Below are 20,779 nucleotides of genomic sequence, written 5' to 3' on the forward strand. Positions count from 1 at the left end.
TGCAGTGGTTGATTGATAAACTATTTATTTTGCGATAAATTTGGACTTTTCTGTGCATATTTAGCACAATCTGGTAACTATAAGGGGACAGAAATCTATTTTTACCGTTTTCGATTTTTTTTTCTGCTTTTTTAATGATTCAGTAATATGCTATCATGATGTCGCTTAGTTCAACAACTATTTCTATTTTAGTAAAACAAACCTCTTCTCTTCGATCAATTTTGAATTAAGATTACATAATCAAAAATAAATTATATATTACTGTTACGTCTATCAAATTGACTTTGATAGACATGTGACTTTTCTGAAGGTCAAATTTAGCTTAATTGCCCTTCTATTCTACATGATTTCCCTAAAATATTGCCTTAATTGAAACTAAAATATTTTGAGACACATTGCAAAATAGTTTGTTTTAACAGATGAATACGCAAGTATCATAGGCTGTCTGTCAATTTGATAGTTTGTTTTGGATAAATGCTTTGATGAATTTGTTTACGTCGAGTGGAAATCGAAGAAAGAACGTATTTGTACATATTCTCGTTTAAAAATTTATCTAAACCTTTACCTTACATAAATTCAGTAGAAGTTAATACAAAAATAAGGCCATTTGAATTGTTTAACATTGTCATTTCGGGGCCTTTTATAACTGACTATGCCGTATGGGCTTTGCTCATTGTTAAAAGCCGTACGGTGACCTATAGTTGTAAATTTCTGTGTCATTTTGGTCTTTTGTGCAAAGTTGTCTCATTGGCAATCATACCACATCTTCTTTTTTTTTAATAATACATAGGAAGCAATGTCAATGAGTACATGCTAGAAAAATGTCATCAAATACAAGGAAACTTAATAAAAACTTGTTTTGTCAAAAGCAGAATTGTGTGTGACTGTTGTTCGTCATTTTATTTTTATCTGATATATCGTACACGGCGAACTTTAGAAGCTCATACATTACAGCTAGGCAATACTCTCTCAATTCAACAAAAAGCGACCTGTCTTTGTATGAACAAATCATTTGAAAGGCAACAGAAGAATACCACTGTTTAAAAGTCATAAATCGATTGAGAGAAAATAAATCTGGGTTACAAACTAAAAATGAGGTTAACACATCAACTTTAAGAGGAAGACAATGAAACAACAGGAACACTGAAGTGCAACAAAAACTAACATAAAGCCATATATTACTTTCTTGGTACAGAAAAAAAATAAATGACGATATAATTGAATAAAAGAAAAAAAATGCTCGAGTGTTCTTTCAATTAATTTTTAAATACACTTACAACTACATAGCAAATGTGCATCATTTAGGCATTACAGGAAAACGATAAAGAATAGCCCGATTGAAAAGTAACAAAATGATATAAATGAATACATTTTACACTTTACTTTTAATTAATTAAATTCGAATGAAGTAGCATAATAATATAAGGAGGAGTTAAATTACTGATCCCGACAAGTTAATATTTTGTCAGTTACAGCCTACTTCTGACTGCTTGTACATATTACATATTTTGTTCTTGTCACTGGTAACAAAAAACAAAACAAACAAACAAACAAACAAATAACCAACAGACTGATTCTACAGAGTTTCTATAGAGGATCAATTTATGTCAGTTTCATTAGCTGAACAGAATTTAACTTTTGACACACTGGAAAATGTCCGATTTTCTGGAGAAAAAAAGTAGCATTTTCAGATGACATAACATGATACATGTCATCTCTATTTCAGATTCTGAGTAAATATAACCTATCAGTTCATCCTAGGTTTTTAAGTGAAAATCTTTTGGTATATAATGAAACATGTGTGAAATCAAGGGAAGCTTGCTTCACTGGCAAATAAAATATGCTGAATTTTTTAAAAACATTTGACAAATGAAATACATTTATGTATTAAATTTTGCTGTAATTGTTTGCTTGCTTGTTGTTTACTCAAAGTTTCAGGTCTAAAGGTGAAAGAGATTCAGAATATTTTTTTTAACTTTACGAAAATATATATGCTTGAATGATTTGAAGTGGTTATGTCAGCGCATTTAAAAAAACCAAACTCATAATAAATCTCGCTATAAAAAGTTATCCTTGAGTTTCAGACTTGTTTATGTATTGGTAGTCAACACTTTTCAACTTGAAATAGTGGACTTAATGTCAGGGGCCAAATAGGCTTCTTTCCCTTGCAGAAGGTCATTTTCGGAAGCCTTTATATACTTTAAAATTGCTTATTTTTTTTTAGGGGAAAAGCATAATTGGAACTGTTAACAATGAGGATGTGTGCTTGTTCGCTGGTATAACACAACCACATTTTGTGTTTACGCCAAGTCAGACTATATAGAACATGTGCTGTTTGTTGTTATTGGTCTGTTTGCACACGAATGTTTTTCTTCGGATGAATTTGGTATTGGTGATTGGTGTAATCTGTTGTGCTGTCCGATATTTTTGATAATTATACATTACCATTATATGCATTATGTGAACATGAAAGTCTAAGATCAAGTAATTCCATGATTGTATTATTGATGGAGTGATGTGGTTACGTAATACATTTATTTTGCTGAAAGATTTGTGTCATGATTTAAAGGTCGTGTCAATATATTTATACTATTAGCATCTAACAGAAAACTAGGTTATACAGTACACTTTGTTCTAAGGTCAGTTTCTTAATTTCCTGATGTATTAGATAATGACGGCTGGTCACATTTAAAGTCTTTTACTTTGTTGTAGCAAGTAAACAAATTCTCTCAACGAACTTGTTTAGGAAGTTAGGTGGTTGTTTCTTGTGTACTTTTATTTGCCTGTTTGTCTTTTTTTCTTTTCTAAACAATTGCGTTGTCCGTTTATTTTCGATCTATGAATCTGAATGTCCCTCCGATAACTTTCGTCCCTCTTTTCTGTACCTATGGAATTCTTATTAATAACGGGATATCTTGCCCATTTTTTTTTTTTACAGTTTTGTAAAACACTTAAATTAAAATACGATCTATGTTTACTCATTGATCCTTTTCTAAAGCTTATCCTTAAAAGGAAGTAGTAAGATCTTTAAATATTGTTTTTTTTTATACTGCTAGAAGCTATATTGATTTTTTATAATAAATTAGAACATAACTTTTATGTAGATTGTATTTCTATACATTTTTTTCCAAAAAGTATGATTCTATATCTTGTCAATATTATTCATTTATATTTTGGAATTGCATAAGGTCGTGCATTTCTCATATGTATATGTATTTTAATAATGTATTTACATTTATCCGTTTTATGTCTATTGCGTGATTCTCAACCATTAACTTAAAATTACGTCCTACATTTATTTATTTTAAAATGATTTAGCTTTCAGTAACTGCGAGTAATATATGTACAATACTTTGTGTCTTTTGTTTTCATATAGTCTTTGATAGGTGTTTTCGTTCCAATATGTTGAGTATAGTTATTATTGTTACTAAATTGTTCAAGGATAGGGGAGGGTAGAGTGTTGCTCATGATTGAAGACCGTAAAATGAGAGCTAGTTACTAACACCCATGTTAATATTTTGTTCTCATTGGCAATCAAACCACTTTTCTACATCTTGTTTTTACACCAAGTTTTTTTTTACAATACTAAATGTGTGCTACGCGTGAGAATAGCTTTGAGCAAAAAATAAAATGAAGTGAATCAAACAAACAAATAGAAAATAATATAAAAAAAACAATTGATGTTCAAAATTAGCCACAACAAAAAAACACTAACCGATCCGCTAAAACATCTCCATCATCGAAATAGTGATAAAAATAAATTAACATAGTTGCAATGGAATATATTAAACAATTTTCTTAATTCTATATTATACATATTTAAGATATGAAAAACTATACGTAGAAAACAGTCATTAGCTGTTTCTTTTGGGGAGCTTGAAAGAATTTGTTAAAAGTATATATGCATCAAGGAATGATGGTACCAAATATAATCTAGGTATTTTTTGATGAGTTTATTTATCTCCACTGGGTCGATGCTGGTGCTGGTGAGGTTCATTTTATGAGGGTATCACCAGCCCAGTAGTCAGCACATTGATATGTATTTATAAATTTACTGTTTACCAAACTTTTGAATTTTTGAAATCCTAAGGTTTTTCTACCTCAGGATTAGGTCACAGTAGCTGTATTTGAAAAACTTTGAGGAATTTAGGTGATCAATGCCCTCCAAATTTGTACTTTATTTGACCATTTAATATATTTTTTTTTGTATTCGAGCATCACCGATGAGTCTTTTGTAGACGAAAGGCACCTCTAGCGTAAATACAAAATTTAATCCTGGTATGATGAGTTTATTATGGTATACTCCAAATGAAATGAAACTGGTCTCGCTCTGATTACAATATGACCTCCATTAATAATACAACTTTTCAGCATTATTAAAGGTATAAAATGGTATAAACCTTTTGCGGGATTCGGAACATTTTAATACAGTATACTAGACAAAAAAAGAAACCGTTACATTGATTTTTAATTTGAAAAATATCACATTTATAAATTACAAATATTTTCATGATTAAAACTAGTAACCTAAATGATCGCAAAAGGTCGCATTAAAATAATGGAAAATGCCCGTCTACAACCTACCAGGAACGAACCGATCTCAAAATCATCGTTGATAACCTTAATGTAATAAGGTATAGGGACGAAATTCTTGCTCCAGATCTTCCGTTTCTCCGCAGGCATCGTTTTAACCACGTTTTTCAGCAGGACTACGCCCGTTGTCATGTGGCACCCATTTCGATGACCTTTTTGGAGAATAACCATATTCGTTTGTTGCCTTTGCCAGCTATGTCTCCAGATTTATCGGCAATTGAACATCGTTAGGACGAACTTGGACGACGTACCAGAAAAAGCCAAAATCCACCAGAAAGTTCAAACGCTCCCCAGCTTCGAACAGCACTTTTCAGGGAATGGAACATCATCCCTCAAGACTTTATTGACGTATTGTTGATTCCATGCGACGGAGGTGTCAGGCGGTCATAAATGCAAGAGGTGGTCATACAAGGTATTGACATGTTAACCTGAATTCTGCACTCGTCGTCCTGTGAAGATTGTCCGAAAATGTGCAATATTGTTTTCAATAGAGAAAACTTGTTATTGTTCTCTTAAAAATTATGTTAGCTAACTATTCCATTAACTTAGTGTTATCATTTTTTTTGTTATAAAAAAATTAAATTATCTTTCTTTTTATGCCTAGTGATATAAGTTTAATGATTAGGATTTCTTACTATATGATACGTTCGTAACATTTTTGTGAATTCAAACCTTTCTTACTGCACGATCATGATAAGTTCCAAACGTTTTTAGTATTTGATATATATCTTCAAACATTACCAGTAGTAAGATGATTCAATATAGGCCGATCATAATGCTTGTTTGATGTTCTCTATTTCATGAACACTGTGTGACATCTATAATTGTCGAGATGAATTGACAGCAACTCACTTAACAATTTTTTTTTTACCATATCGGATCTATTTGCTGTAGCATTTTGAAAGCGACAACTTCTGAAAATTGATTGGATTGCACTTATTCTCAAAAGTATAAGAAAATGACGTGTTTCAGTTTCATGACATACATGTTTTTTTACGTCAAAGATTTAATGTTTATAACGCAATTACAATGTTTCTCAAGAAAAGAACAATGTAATTATGTAAATTGCAAGTGCTTCTGATGGTAATCAATTACTTTAACTTTTCATATAATAGAATCACGATGTGTATTGACACAGTAACATTTCTTATTTCCAAGGCAATGTTTTCCTAATGATATACATGCAAGGTCTGATGTGAATATCAAATACTTACATGCTCAATACAATATATCAATTTATTACTTACATATATAAATATAGGACGATGGGGTATGAGTGCCAATGAAACAACTTTCCATCCAATTAACAATTTATAAAAGTAAACAATTATAGGTCAAGGTACGGCCTTGAATACGGAGTCTTTGCTCACCCCGAACAGCAAGCTATAAAGGGACCCAAAAATTACTAGTGTAAAACCATTAAAACGGGAAAACCAACGGTCTAATCTATATGTAGTTTGATTCGTAAGATTGATTGATTGATTGATTGTTGGTTGCTTAACGTCCAGTGGCAAATATTTCATGAATATTCAGGACGAAAACACAATAAATACAATAGGTAGGTCTTTTCATGATAGATGTCATTTGGGATGATGATAGAGGAATTTGGATAGGCTCTGGAAAATGAAGGTATATTGGATGGGGACAAACATTTTGCCTTGCAAACAGGCCATCTAAGGGCCCTCATAGAGTTGTAACAAGGGTCCTTAACGTGCAAAGAGCGTGGCACTCTCTTTACAAGAGACATCGGATTTAACGTCCCCCTTCTGACCGGACGTGACTGTGAACTTTTAATACATCCCGCACAGCCAAACGACGCCCGTCTTCGGCAAGCGTTTTACTGCTTGTCGGGAGAAAACCAAGTGACCATATTTCTACTCCGCAGTCACCCTTTGGGGTTGATTCGTAAGAAAAACCTTCTCTGGTCTGTTAACCTTGTATTGGAATTTCTTTATGAAATGTATAATCGAAGTTTTTTTTTATACAAAATATATTCGTTATGCACCAGTCAGGAATATTACAGTTGTTTTAATTTTTTTTTATGTGTTTGAGCTTTTTATTTTACCATTCAATTGCGGACTTTCCATTTAGGATTTTCCTTGGAGTTCAGTATTGTTGAGATTTTACTTTTTAAAGGCAGCGCTAATTGGTGTTTCATGTATGTGAATCAGAAGATATGATATGAGTGCCAATATAAATATTAAACATTCTGTCCAACTCATAATATGTAAAAAGTAAGCAAGAATAGGTCAAAGTATAATTGCCTATAAAAGGAACCTAGGTTCACAACGAACAGCAGGCTTTAAAGGCCTAAAAAATTACCAAGGTAAACAATTCAAGCAGGAAAACCAACGGTCTTATCTAAAAAAAAAAAAAAAATGAGACACACAACAACAAATGACAAACAAGCTCAGCAGGCTGCTAATGTAACCCACCAACCTGCAACCGTTGACTTCGACGGGAAACCTTGCAACCTGACGTCTCGTTAAAAATAACCTGCATATAAACTTTAAAAAAGTCCAAACCTTACTTGAAAAGACTAATTTCAATTTTCTAATGAGTGACATTACTACCTATAGATGGATTCCCTACTGCAGCCCAACATATGTAATGAAAACGGATTTTGAAAAAAATCTGACCTTGAGGTCATAAAACTTTCAAGTCAATTTTTTGTACTCCTACTCCAAAATCAACCAAAAATCAACCAATCAAAATGCTGGATTTCATGTTTCGAGTATGAATTTTGTGCTCCGAGCACTGAGCAAGGTTTTATGACTTGAACCCTTGATCTCACAACCGGCTGAAAAAGGACAAACAACTACTTTAACTGGTAGAACCGTTTCATGAATTTTTTCAATACCATTAACAGTGATTGATACATGAAACTATAGATATCTTAATTCACTCTTTGATGTAACAACATCAAAACCAATGTCATAATGAATACGAAAGACCAAGGACTTCTGCAAAGAAAAATCTCGAATGTGTTTTTAAGCTCCTTGAAATTAAAACAGTAAAGTCACGACTGATATCTATAATAATTCCATTAACAAAAAGACACTTCTAATCAGCTTAAGCTTTAAGCCTTTTATTACTGGATTTCCTTCAAAGCATATCTTCATGATAATTCTGTTTGCCATATATAACATACAATGTGAAAAGGTTAGAATAATATCACAAATCAGTTTGCTGTGGGAGGTTATAATTATAATCATAAATTATTTTGAAAAAATGCAAATATTTCTTTGAAATTTTAACGATTTAAAGAACATGTCTCCATTTCCCATTGAAAATATTTTCGTAAAGGAGGGTCGTGATATCGAATAAGTTAGTCTGTTTGCGTTTATAAGATGCAGGAATGTAGGGTTAAGTTGTATTCGTCTTTCTGTTTTACTTGGCAGTGAAATTGTTTCGGTAAAATACTATAAACATACAAACTTTAAATTTGAAATTATACAGAAAAAATATTCTATTGATAAAGAGGCAATTGTATTTCATTGGGTATTTTCATTGAAGATTTTTAATTGAATATATATGCACTAAGAATAAGTACAAACTTACGCTATAAGAGTGTAAAAGTATGAAACAGCATGCTTGATTTGATAATACATCTTCAAAAATATAAAAATATTTACTAAAATTTGTAAATATTTGTGAAAGTTGATAAATGTTCTGTTTGACAGAAGCGTCTCAAAGTACAGTGTTCATTTGTCGTCATACACTTTTTCTTGCAGCTTAATGATAACGACTGGTAATCTCTTTATCAGTTTATCAAAGGTGAATACTGCGATTTTTGATAACATGTTTTCCAATCGTGCTAATGCAGAAACCAAGCGTTTTACCTACCGTGTCTTGAAAAGTAAGTAGGTTAGAAGATCTTCGATTTACTTTTAAAACATGTTCTTTCATATATACCTTGAATACAAATTGATTGATATCAAACTGATCAGGTATTTATATTTCACATTTAAAATCAGTACACATATGAAGGGTGGTCTCGTGAGAATAAAGGGTGGTCTCGTGAGATTACAAGCACAACTCTGTAAAACTAATCTCTAATCTAACCGTCCATTATTTATTTATATTTGTATCAAATGAAATTTCTTGTTATTTACTTTTATACAAGTAATACAATTTCAATTTAATTTCATCACGTAAGCAAATCACAGCGAGAACACAGTCGCATATTCATTTATGATGACAAAAAATTACTTGGATTGAGAAAAAATGGTAAAAAAAGTCTCATTATGCGCGTGTTTTCATTGCGCATCTAGTACGGTCATTTTCTGAACACAAGAGTTTCGAAAAATCTGTAGTATGCATGTGTTTTAGGCGTTCATTTATATGGCCATTATCAAACCATAAGAGCTGCTACGATACTACAAACGTGAAGAAGAGAATAGCGGAACCATCATACACTAACCAGTACACTTTATCTGTATAGGTTTATACGCCATACTCATTATGAAAAAAACTAATAATGATCAATGTGGAATTTACCAGGCCTAAAATAAGTCAATAAACTTATCATAGAATACAATCAAATGCATCTTTTATGTATTTGTTACACATTTGACAATAAAATATGCTCATTTGACTGTATATGGAATATTCTAACAGAATAAGCTCGACTGGTGTGAAATCATAGTGGATTGGATATTGTGGACTCTTATGAAGCAACTGGGTTCAGTCGTTGTTTAGTGGCAAGTGCCAAGGTTGAAATGTTCTATGATTGTTTTTTTAACTGTTGTTTGCCCTAAAGTCTTTTCTATTGGGAGTATGTCTTTCGTCCATTTTTTACTCTTTTTTTTTTGGTGACTTTTTATGTAATGTATGTCCGCGGAAATGCGAAATTCTCTCTATATAATTTTATCGATATTTGTCTGTGTCTGTTTAGTTCACGCATCGTTGTAAAAATAACGGAATTTGATGCAACTGTCATACAAGTGAAAGGTTTAAGCGCTATAAAACCAGGTTCATTCCACCATTTTCTACATTTGAAAATGTCTGTACCAAGTCAGGGATATGACAGTTGTTGTCCATTCGTTTGATGTATTTCAGCTTTTAATTTTGCCATTTGACTAGGGACTTTCCGTTTTGAATTTTCCTCGGAGGTCAGTATTTTTGTGATTTTACCTTTTTTTTTTACTCACAAGCGATATGTTTTCGCCATTTTAATATATCTTTCGGTACCAGAATGTTCGTCTAATCTGGAACCAAACCGATTGTGTTTATTCCTTATTGTGACATTTTGACTTTGTTCTTGATGGAGTTATTAATACCACAGATGCTAACAACTACCATAGTTGAGGAAGATTAACACTTGATTTACTTTAACTAAAAGTGCATCTTTGAAAAAAAAATGCATAACATGGAAGTAAGGTAGAAATTACCTAGGGTTGTAAATATCTAATAAAATTTTACGTCCCAAATTGATCAAACAAATTGTAATTTATCTTTGACGCGTGAGGTGTGATTAAAGATTTGTTTAAATCTCCATAACAACGGATGGATCAAAATCGAATTCTAACGGAGGACGTTCTGTTTGAAGATGTCAGATAATGGTTCATACAGCAATGTTCATTTGTCTTGATCTTTATAAGTCAACTTGAATTGATACTTTACTTAATGGTCCACGGATATTTGACTTGTTAAGTGCCTATTTATTTAAGTTTTCTGTTACAATACATTATCAGTTTTTTTTGTTTTAATATTGAATCGATTTCTATGTTTTTCCTGTATAGACAAAACATCAGAGTAACGTCTTTAAAAAATCAACAGCAAAATTTTTCATGTTGAATAAACGAAGATACAATCTGTCACGATCAAAAGGGAAATCGAAAGGTACTAAAAGCCTAGGCTATAGAAAGGAACGGAAAACAAGTATTCAGAATAAATTTCTGAATTTTTTAGTCAATCAGATATTTGCTTAAGTACAAATCCAACAGCTTAAAATGTAACAGTTTTTTTTTAAAGAATAAATAAAAAAAAAAAATGAATAAATGATAAATAAAAAGGTTCTTCCGTATTATAGTATTATTTCATTGTTATGTCTGGGGCCTGTTTATCGAAAATATCCTAAGTTCCGTCCTAAGAATTTCTTAGGACAGGTTTTAGGATAAAGTTAGGACCGACTTAGGACACGTCTAAGCATGCACATCGAAGCTATCTTAGGAATATCTTAGCTAGGACGTTCTTACCGATGTCCTAAGTATTGGCGGAAAAGAAAATACAAATGAAAAATGAAAAAAAATAAGATATGATATCATATTTAATCAATATTTTGTGTTTGTTTAAATATGGTTAATTAGAAACTTATTATTAGTTTTAAATTAAAGGTAATAAATATTTTTGTATATTAATTGTACATTTAAACTGTATAAAACAAAACATAAGACACAAATAATATTGAACTACGTATTATATAAAAATTTAACAAACTAATTGTAATCTAGATATAGTCGGTAAAAATCATTCCATGTTTTTGAGTGAGTTGAATTCGAAGTGTCACGGATTTATTCTTTCGAAGGCAAATCTCGTGCATTTTTCATATAAATACGGAGAATTTCAACTATATTACTACTGCTTAAAAAAAGTGTGAAAATGAATAAAATACAAAATTCGAATATATCCTGAAGTAAGGACCATCCTAAGACCATCTTAAGACACCTAGTTTGATATCCTAAGAATAGGACAATTCCTAGGATTTTCCTAACTTGTGACATGTTTGATAAACCCAATTAGGACTAAGATGTATCCTAAGTTGGTCTTAGGACATGTCCAAATCCTAAGAGAGCTTCGATAAACAGGCCCCTGGTCTCTTTCGTGAAAATATGTTATCAGAGTTGTCAATGCGCCGATATAAGCATGTAAGATGCCAACAATATTTTACCGAACATGGCTCAAATATAAGCATCAGACTCACTCAAGACAAATATTTAATTTAAATAAGAAAAAGAAGATGTAGTATGATTGCCAATGAGACAGCTCTCCAAAAGAGACCAAAATGACACAAAAATGAACAACTAAAGGTCACCGTACGGCCTTCAACAATGGGCAAAGCCCATACCGCATAGTCAGCTATATAAAGTCCCGAAATATCCTGATTCAGTATCTTTGTATACGATATCTTGTATCAAAATGTTTATTTGTGTGATGAAGGTTGTACATAAGAGTAAAAGATCTAACACAAAGCTATTTTCAAAAGATTGTTCTGTTTTATTTTCTAAATTCGAAGGCCAAAAGTAATTTTAAATTAGACATGGTTAGAAAACGTCACACTTGTATCTTATTTCTATATAGTGCGCATTTAAGTAAGTTATTTCATAGGTCTAACTTTAAAAATACTTTTTTTTCAGTTGAAGGGGGGGGGGGGGGGGGGAATGGTATTATAACTGTGGTTTAGGAGGGGAAGTTAATAAGCTCTTTTTAATACTTTAGAATTGTCTTAATCGCAAAGTGACATAAACAAAAAACGCGCACGAAGAACGCGCAATATTAAAAGGCGGCACAGAAAAACATCGTTATTCCAAAAACGACAAAAACATATACAAGTAAAAATAGTGCAAAATAATTTCGTACCAAAGAATGCTAGCAATTTCTGAAAGCAAGCTAATATTATCCAATCATCTGATAAATAAATCATGTAATTTTACAGCGTAAAGAGACATCTAAACTCTCGAATAGATTTCACATATCTATATATATATAAATATGTTTGCATAATGTCGAAACATAAAAGTTTTTAAATCATTAGTCATGTATTCAAGTATGATAAATACACAGGTTGACGTCAAAAAGCAGATTTGTTATAACCTGCTGAAATTCAATCTAGAGCTTTTTCTTGATACGAATCTGCTTTAAAAACAAAAAGAATTTGATTGATTGATTTTTGTGTATGTTCAACGCCACTTTCAGCACTATTGACTGTTTAATATTGACAATTTTTATGTTTTTTATTTGTGCCGAGAAAATTTTCCAGAAATTCGTTATGAAAACTGGCAATTTTAGTCATCTAAGATTGATGTCGAACGCAATTGCCGTGTGATTGGTTCGAACACACAATCTCATATGTGAGACTTACATGTTTCTGTTTGTATTTTAATTGGGGGTATAAAAGCGTTAATCAAGAAAGTTCATCGTGTTAAAAATGTGCTCGAAATGTACCTAGAGGACATTAAAAATTCGAGAGAAAATAACAACATCATAACAAGAAAGGACAAAAGTAAACGCTGTGTGTAAAACGAATAACGGAAAACACAGATCCCATCAAAAACTAGAGATCGTACCATCTTTTCTGGAAGGGTTTATTAAAAGTAGTGTCACCTGTGGTCACGGATACTCATAGAAGGTTAAAATGAGGTGACGTGTCTTACAATTTGATGTCACACTTAGGGAAAGGGAACGGTAAGAAGTGTTAACGAACATTGGTAAATATCATCATTTGTGAGACCGATATTCCATAACGGCCAACAATGTCATGATGGCGTCATTAAAACTTTCGGAGAGATAACTGGAACCATAAGGCTTGATTGTTACTTGATTTGTTACTTGAAAATGAAAGTTCAAAATTGCAGATCAAAAGTCATCTCGTTTGTCGTAATTTAAAGTTTTGTTCTAACTGACCGATATTGTAACTTTCTGGACGCTTGGTAACTATTGACAACACGATTCCTTAATAATCTTAAATAGGAACACTTTAATAGTATTATAATAGTCATATGCAGAAGGTCTTTGAAAACATCGAAACCAAAACAAAAAAAATAAAACATGACCGACAAGGTATTTTTTTTACCTGGGAAGTTGCAACCTCTGAGTACAATTATGTAGAACTGGTTCCTGGGCAGATAGTATTCTCGGTGCATGGATATGAGTGCATCAGCACCTGTAATGACTGAGTTAAAGCAAAAGTGACACGTATATCTCTATTTCTTTAATTTAATGTCGCAAAAACTTAAGTTCAATCATACAAAGAATCCAGTGAAATAAATTTATATTTTTAATTTATTTAACATTTTTGCTGGCATTCTTTGATTTTTTACCCTCAATTACTTTAACAGATATGACCGTTTGAAAGAACATTAATTGTTAACTTTTATAAAAACATGAAAAAGACATTGTTCGTTGAGCTTTTGATGCATGTTAGAGGTAAGCATCGCTTGATTTCTTACACGATAGGAGTGGGAAGCGTTTCGAATCTCTGGTTTACTATTTACCTAAGGTGAACTGTGCAATATCATTTACCGAGATACAGATCAAAGATTAGAAGACGAACAGAAATGACATTCGTACCGTTTCGGGTTCTTTCATAATTTTATACTAGATCAGTTACTTTGAAGTGGTTCTACCAACAATTTATGTTAGAAAGAAAGCAATAGTACACTATACAAATAATTTCATTACGATAATATTGGATAGTTAAGATATGAATCAGAAAGTCACATAGAGAACTATCTGACACTCACATTTTTCTTCTTCAAAAATTATATAGTTATGGAAAGTTTGCATTCCGTTTTGACCGAACATCAAAATATTAGAATGCAGAAAAATGAAACTTAACAACTTCAATTTAATATTTAAGAAACAAATTTATATATAGAGATCAAAATTTAAACAATCGATTGATTGTTTTCGTGGCAAATGCAGGACAAGAACAATTTCATGGTGAATCCAATCGCTGGTTTCTTCAAATTTTAGTCGACCTAGTTGAGGTAGAGAAATTAGGACTTTAACTTCAAAAGAGGGTATTTTGATAGGACTTACATTTTGCCATATTTAAAAGTACAAACAAAGTGAAAGTCATCTACGGACCCATAGAAAAGTTGTTTCAATGTTTCGATACTTTGGACACTATGGTATCTCTCTTGAAGATGAACCGGATTTAGAACTACCTATTTCGGCCAGACGTTACTGCGTATTTATACATCCCTCATAGTCAGACGGACACTACTATAAAGCATAAGAGATTTCTGGGTAACCATCAGTGCCAAAGTCTAGAATCGATTTTATTTTAAAAATTGTCAATGTCCTATGTGCAACACTTTTGAATAGTAACATTTTCCCACTTAACTTTTTATTTTTCATTTAGTTATTAAATCAATGTTACTTACTTCCAGAAATTTAAAAAGTAAGTTGGCACTTATTTTCATGAAAACATAGTTACCATGACCTCCAAATTTGTAAAAATAAGACAAAATAAACCAAATTTCCACGAATACTTCAAAATTCATTAATTTATTGATGTTAGTTTGCAGGGTTAGATATTGAAGCAATTTTACGTCAATTAACAGTTGTTATTTTATTGTTTTTGGCTTTTTAAAGCTTCCATTGTAAGTGTTGCAGGAGCAAACACGTGTTGTTTTGTAATGATAGAAAATTAAACATATTTTCATTACTCAAATGAAGATCTTTCTTTTCAACATCTTACAGGAATATATTCCAATAAGCTTAGGATAAAAGGAAACGATTTATATTTTTGTTATTATTAGTAAATCATGTAAAATAATTTAATATATCACAAAATCAAAACTTTTATTAAAACTTCAATTTACTTTAAAAAAAATGTATTAATATTGAGATATTAGTTCGTGTTGTTGTGTATGATTACATCTGGATATTTGTTCAACTATGAATCAATAAGGTAGAAAGTGTAAATTAAAGTTTACATACAACAAATTTTCTATGTTTATATTAAATGCGAGAAATGCTATAGAAAAGATATACATTCGTCTGTTTATTCTAGGGTAAATGAGCCGCAAAGTTCTTATCGTAAAACGGCAAATACAATACTATGAAATATCCGATAACCGAATTTATCTGAAATAGTCATGGCTACTTTTAAAAACATTATACTGGAAAAAATATTTATGATTCGTTGTATAAAAATATGAGATTAATAGAATAATCTATGAAATTTGTTATTGAAGTAATTAGAAATATTAAGCAAACCACTATAACGTGTGTCAAAATTGCTTATAAATAGTAGTCGAACGTCACAAAAACATGGCTTGATTAGTATATACAAGATTAGAATTAATTAGAAAAAGTATAGAGGTATAAAAGGCTGCTGGGAAGATCAATCCGCTAAAGAAAGGAAATTATTGTATGGAGCACGACATCGATGTCATATCAAACAAAGTTAAGTAGTAGTGTAATCTGTGGATCATCATGCTGCTATCATAACTGTTAATGAAAATGCTGACAAACCACTCACGATGATTCCATAAATTGATCATCGCCGGACTTAAGATAGAGAGTTTGCCTGGATCATCTGTTAATTATCGTTTTTCAAGTAAACAACATCAATCTATGAATGCTTAGTTTCTGACAGCTTTTTTTAACAGCAAGGCATTTAAACGGATAACTTCTTTAATGGTCATAAAAGGATGCTTGGAGACGAAGAAAACTTGTCGATGGAATTCAATGAAGATTTAATGAATATTACAAACGAAATTTGTTATTTGGGAAGACATCGAACGACACCAAACTTTATTATTAATGGATATTTATTTCCAAGCTTAGCATGTGTTACTGTGGTAATAAATTGTACAATTCTAGTCGTATTTTGGAGAGCTAAATTTTTTACTCCACATCATGCTTTACTGGCTGCGTTAGCTATTGTGGACATGTTGACGGTATTTATTCCATCTCCGTTATTTATGTACGTTTTTGGATGCGGATTTTATATGATATTTCCTTCGTGTAAACTCTGCCAAGCATATGATATTACTACAATGGAAATACCTATTATTTTGCACAGTATATCAATGTGGCTTACTTTAGGACTAGCGATTCAACGCCATGTGTGTGTTTCGAATCCATTTAAAGCAAAATACATCTGTACCATGAAAAACACAATTATTTACATGATTCTTATGAGTTGCTGCTTTTTTGCTTTTCTGTTACCATTCACCTTCAGATTAAAATATGAAGAGGTTTTAGTTAATTTGGATATGGACGGATTTTTGGCACATCCCGCATGTCGGAAGTCGCCCCAAAACTGGCTGAATGACAATAAAAATTTATTTTACGGTATGTACGGTTTATTACGAGTTTTGGTGATTAAACTTTTACCATGTGTCATCTTACTGATTTTGGAAATTAAGCTTATCCGAAACTTAAAAATGGCTTCACTTGTGAGAATTCATACAAATAAGGTCCATCAAAGAAAAGATGTTCCGATGCGCCTTTCGGCACAAACTGCTTGGATAGTTGGAATATTTTTAGTGACAGAAATTCCCGTGACAGTCGGCGTTATCCATGAGGTAATAGCTTGGTGGTTTAAAGTTAAGTTTATGAAAGATGATGTTAAATTTCTTTTAAGTGATATTTTGAATTTTATTTTGCTATTTGGATGCATGGCAAATTTTGTAATTTATATTTTTCTCAGTGAGAAATTCAGAAGATATATTATAAAATTAGTAACTTTCCAGTCGAGCCGAAAAAGACAATACAGACAATACAAACACTGTGCGAGTCTAAGAAATTTACCGTCAACCAGGACAGAATTAGAAGAATTGTCTGTTTTAAAATAAATATTTTCCATCAGAAATCTTGGTTTTTATTTTGAGACTGTGTTATAACAATCAAGTATTGATATACTGAAAAAAACAAATATGAATAAACCATTTCAGAGTTATTGCAATTTTTAAGATGAGACGTTCTAATGCATTGGTATATCGACTGCAACTATATTTATTTAATTGTTTCTTACAGAATAGAATGTGCAACTAAATCATATCTTGACTTCTTTCCAGTATGGCCTACATGAATGAATTTCTTCTCTATGTTTATATAAAATACTAATGACACAGAAAGTATTTAGATGACGATACAAATAATAATCCATGTATGCAAGCTTATCCAGAACTGTATTTGCGAATAGAACTCACTTCAAATGTACACTTACTCGAGCAAAGGCTTGTGGAATTTTATTTTTGTATGTTGTTTACGTTAATTCACTTCATAAACGTGATAATGGTCATAATGTTTTTTTTGTACTTTCTTAAAAAAATTAAGGTTTCGAGCGTACCTGATACATATTTGTTTTTTTCAACAGTAAAGTAGAAAACTAGAAGTCTTAAACGACTGAATGGTTAGTAGAATTATATAATCTACAAATAGTTGAAATGATTGGAATCGTCAAACAATTTCTTTAAGAAGTTGAGTCTTTCAATAACGACTTTTATCAAAATATTCTTTAGATATATAATAGACACACTAAAAATGTGTTTCAACAGCATAATGATCAACCTAACGTATACAGGATCTTCAAGCTTTGTTATTGCTCCACAATGACGATGTTTATAACTTTTGTCTTTTAAGTATGTCCAAATTTGCAAATTAGCATGAAGATTGAAGATTTTTAATTCGGCATCAATACTATGCATTTTATCTAACATTAATTGATAAAACAAAATCCTGTATTTTATGCTTTCTTTGTAACGGTCAGTTTTGGTATTTTTTTTCAAATTAAAAAAAATAAATCAATACAACAATTAGTTTTCACAAACTTCTATCTAAAAGATTTGAAAATCCATGAACTTCTGCTGTTGTCTTATTCTAGCGTAAACTACTATATCTGCAACCCCATATCCAGATTTGTTTGTGTTTCTAGTTTCATTATACACATTGGTACATTTTGGTTAAAGAAAATTTTAGATCGTATATTTCGCCCAATGTTTTCCTGCAAATGTGCAAGGTTACAATCGTTGTGCAATGAGTTACGCCAACGTCTCCAAACTGTATTGACTTTGGAACATATAACGTACACTAGTAAAGATAATTATCTTGCTTAGCATAAGGCTTTTGAAAAATTGATATAAAAAAAATGTTAACTTTTTAGGAATATCATATGATAGAGGTGAAATTCAAGGCCATATTTTAGTAACATGAACATTAAAGTCGAAGTTTGAGGTCTTTTAAAATGGAAGCAAACGTTATTGGCATTTTAAACCCTTTATTTCCAAATAATTGATTGCTTATCTTAAGTCAAGTGGTAACTATATGTTGGATTTTAAGGACGAAAACAAAGTTGTTGAGTCAATGAGATATAATGGTCTGTTAAACTGGTCAACTGGGATTAGAAGGGTGTTCGTCATGTACAATAAGGGTATTTTCGATAGACACGTAAATATTTCTTTACATTAGATCACCGACAGTTATTCAAAGATATTATTAGGGATAGGGTTTATTTATGCGAACAGAATGTTCCAAAACAGTCATCGGATTAAGTTCCATTTTAACCAAACGTGGTTATGTATTTATACATTTCGCACAGAAAAAAGTATATCCCCATCAGTACGGTTCTTATAACTAGACGAGAGGCGCTAGCGAAATCACTTATAATGAGGTGTCCAGTTACTGTATGTCTTTAGTGCCTTCAGTGATGTCGAGGCCTAAATATTTGAAAATGCAAACCCTTGTATAAACGTTCACGAGTTGATATATCAGAAAAGGACCAAAGACATAACGTATAACAAAACTCGTTTATTTTAAATGGTTTCTTAAATTTGACAACAGCAACTTTTTATATAATAATTTATTCAATCTTCTGGGCTGGGCGTATCCTCTGTGAAAATTGTCGTTCAAGATAAACAGGGGTGCATAGTGGAAAAGAGGGTATGCAAATAACATTTGGTAGGATAACATTGAACACGAATCTCAATCAGAGACCCAATGACATAAATATGTTACAGACGGAAACTTATGATGAATCGAGTTAAGAAAAGTTTGGGTTTATTAACGCGTGCAGAGCGTGACGTTTCCACAATGAGGCATAAGTTTCAGCGTTTCAATTCGCCCGACGTGGCTGTCTATTGATACCAAATAAAAATACTATCATACCCTTGTTAACCATTAGGGTTTCCATTTTTATACCCCCGCTTTAAAAAAGGGGGGTATACTGTTTTACCTTTGTCAGTCCTTCCGTCAGTCCGTCAGTCCGTCCGTCCGTCCCATGAATATTTTTCGTCGCATTTTTCTCAGGAACTACAATACAAGGATTTCTGAAATTTGGTTTCAGGGTTTATCTAAGTCAGCTATACCGTGTGATGCGTTTTCAGATTGATCACTTGACAACTTCCTGTTAACCGAACACTTGTATGATTTTACACATGATAGCCAAGTTGAAAATTTTTCGTAACATTTTTCTCAGGAACTACAATACAAGTATTTTTGAAATTTGGTTTCAGGATTTATATAAGTCAGCTATACCGTGTGATGCGTTTTCAGATTCATCACTCGACAACTTCCTGTTTACCGAACACTTGCATATTTTTACATTTTTTATATTATCCACTTGCGGCGGGGGTATCATCAGTGAGCAGTAGCTCGCAGTTTCACTTGTTTATCAACTTTTGGAACTTGTTTGCAATATTTATCGTTCTTGACATTCCTGTGTGGAGTAGCTGGAGACCGTCATCAATATAATAAGCAATTACCCAATAGATCATCTACATCATTTTATCTGTTCGTTCATGTAGTGATACCATCCACGATTTAAGTAAATAATTCGCTTTTAATCATCAGTCAGTAATACACATTCATATCATTTCATGATAGAATTATACTGAAACTAGTGCCATTCAATTCTAAAATTGAAATAAATTTAACCACAAGTCGTATATATATGCCTTTATGATTTTGACCCGTATTAATATCTGAAAAGTATTCTGTGCCAAGCAAGCCAAAATGTTGTTTGTTTTATGTCACACACCAAAAAAAACAACAAAAAAACTCGTGAAACATATATTTGAATTTTTATTAGTATTTGTATTGAAAAAAGTTTAGACCAGGGCAAAATTAATAATTATTATGAGAACACACTAGTCCACTAGCAATGGTCTTGATCCAGTATGAAAATCAAACCTACTAATGTTGCCAGATTCAAGGTACTATTCTGTATTAAACTCCATGAGCACTTTCAACAAATGAAAATTTTTATCATGAGGAAATTCGAAGTCACAAGCTTAGTTTCCATGCAAATCACACTTTTCAAATTACAATTACATGAAAATTGAAGCACATCTGCAGTAAGATTATTGACAAATCGGCAAATTAAGAATCAATCAAAATACCATAAGAGCTTGGTAAACAAACAGTTAACATTTGTAAATCATCTACTATCTATGAAAAGGAAAAAAGTACACTGTTATTTATTTTTTTCTAATTAAGATTTATTGGTTAA

The 20,779-nt window shown here is 31.7% G+C and overlaps 1 protein-coding gene across 1 annotated transcript; it reads left to right on the forward strand.

The window, feature by feature from the left end:
- Positions 1–15,565: 15,565 nt before the first annotated feature.
- On the forward strand, positions 15,566–17,126 carry LOC134716751 (sex peptide receptor-like). The gene has a single exon (XM_063579757.1). The coding sequence runs from the start codon at positions 15,978–15,980 to the stop codon at positions 17,124–17,126; it is 1,149 nt and encodes a 382-aa protein (XP_063435827.1). The 5' UTR covers positions 15,566–15,977.
- The last annotated feature ends 3,653 nt before the right edge of the window (positions 17,127–20,779 follow it).

The sequence above is a fragment of the Mytilus trossulus genome, chromosome 4 (assembly GCF_036588685.1).
Source record: "Mytilus trossulus isolate FHL-02 chromosome 4, PNRI_Mtr1.1.1.hap1, whole genome shotgun sequence".
In the NCBI taxonomy this organism is placed as follows: Eukaryota; Metazoa; Mollusca; class Bivalvia; order Mytilida; family Mytilidae; genus Mytilus; species Mytilus trossulus.

What these genes read in the sequence shown, in the direction of transcription:
- LOC134716751 (XM_063579757.1), top strand. Translation starts at nt 15,978, where the DNA reads ATGCTTGGAGACGAAGAAAACTTGTCGATGGAATTCAATGAAGATTTA.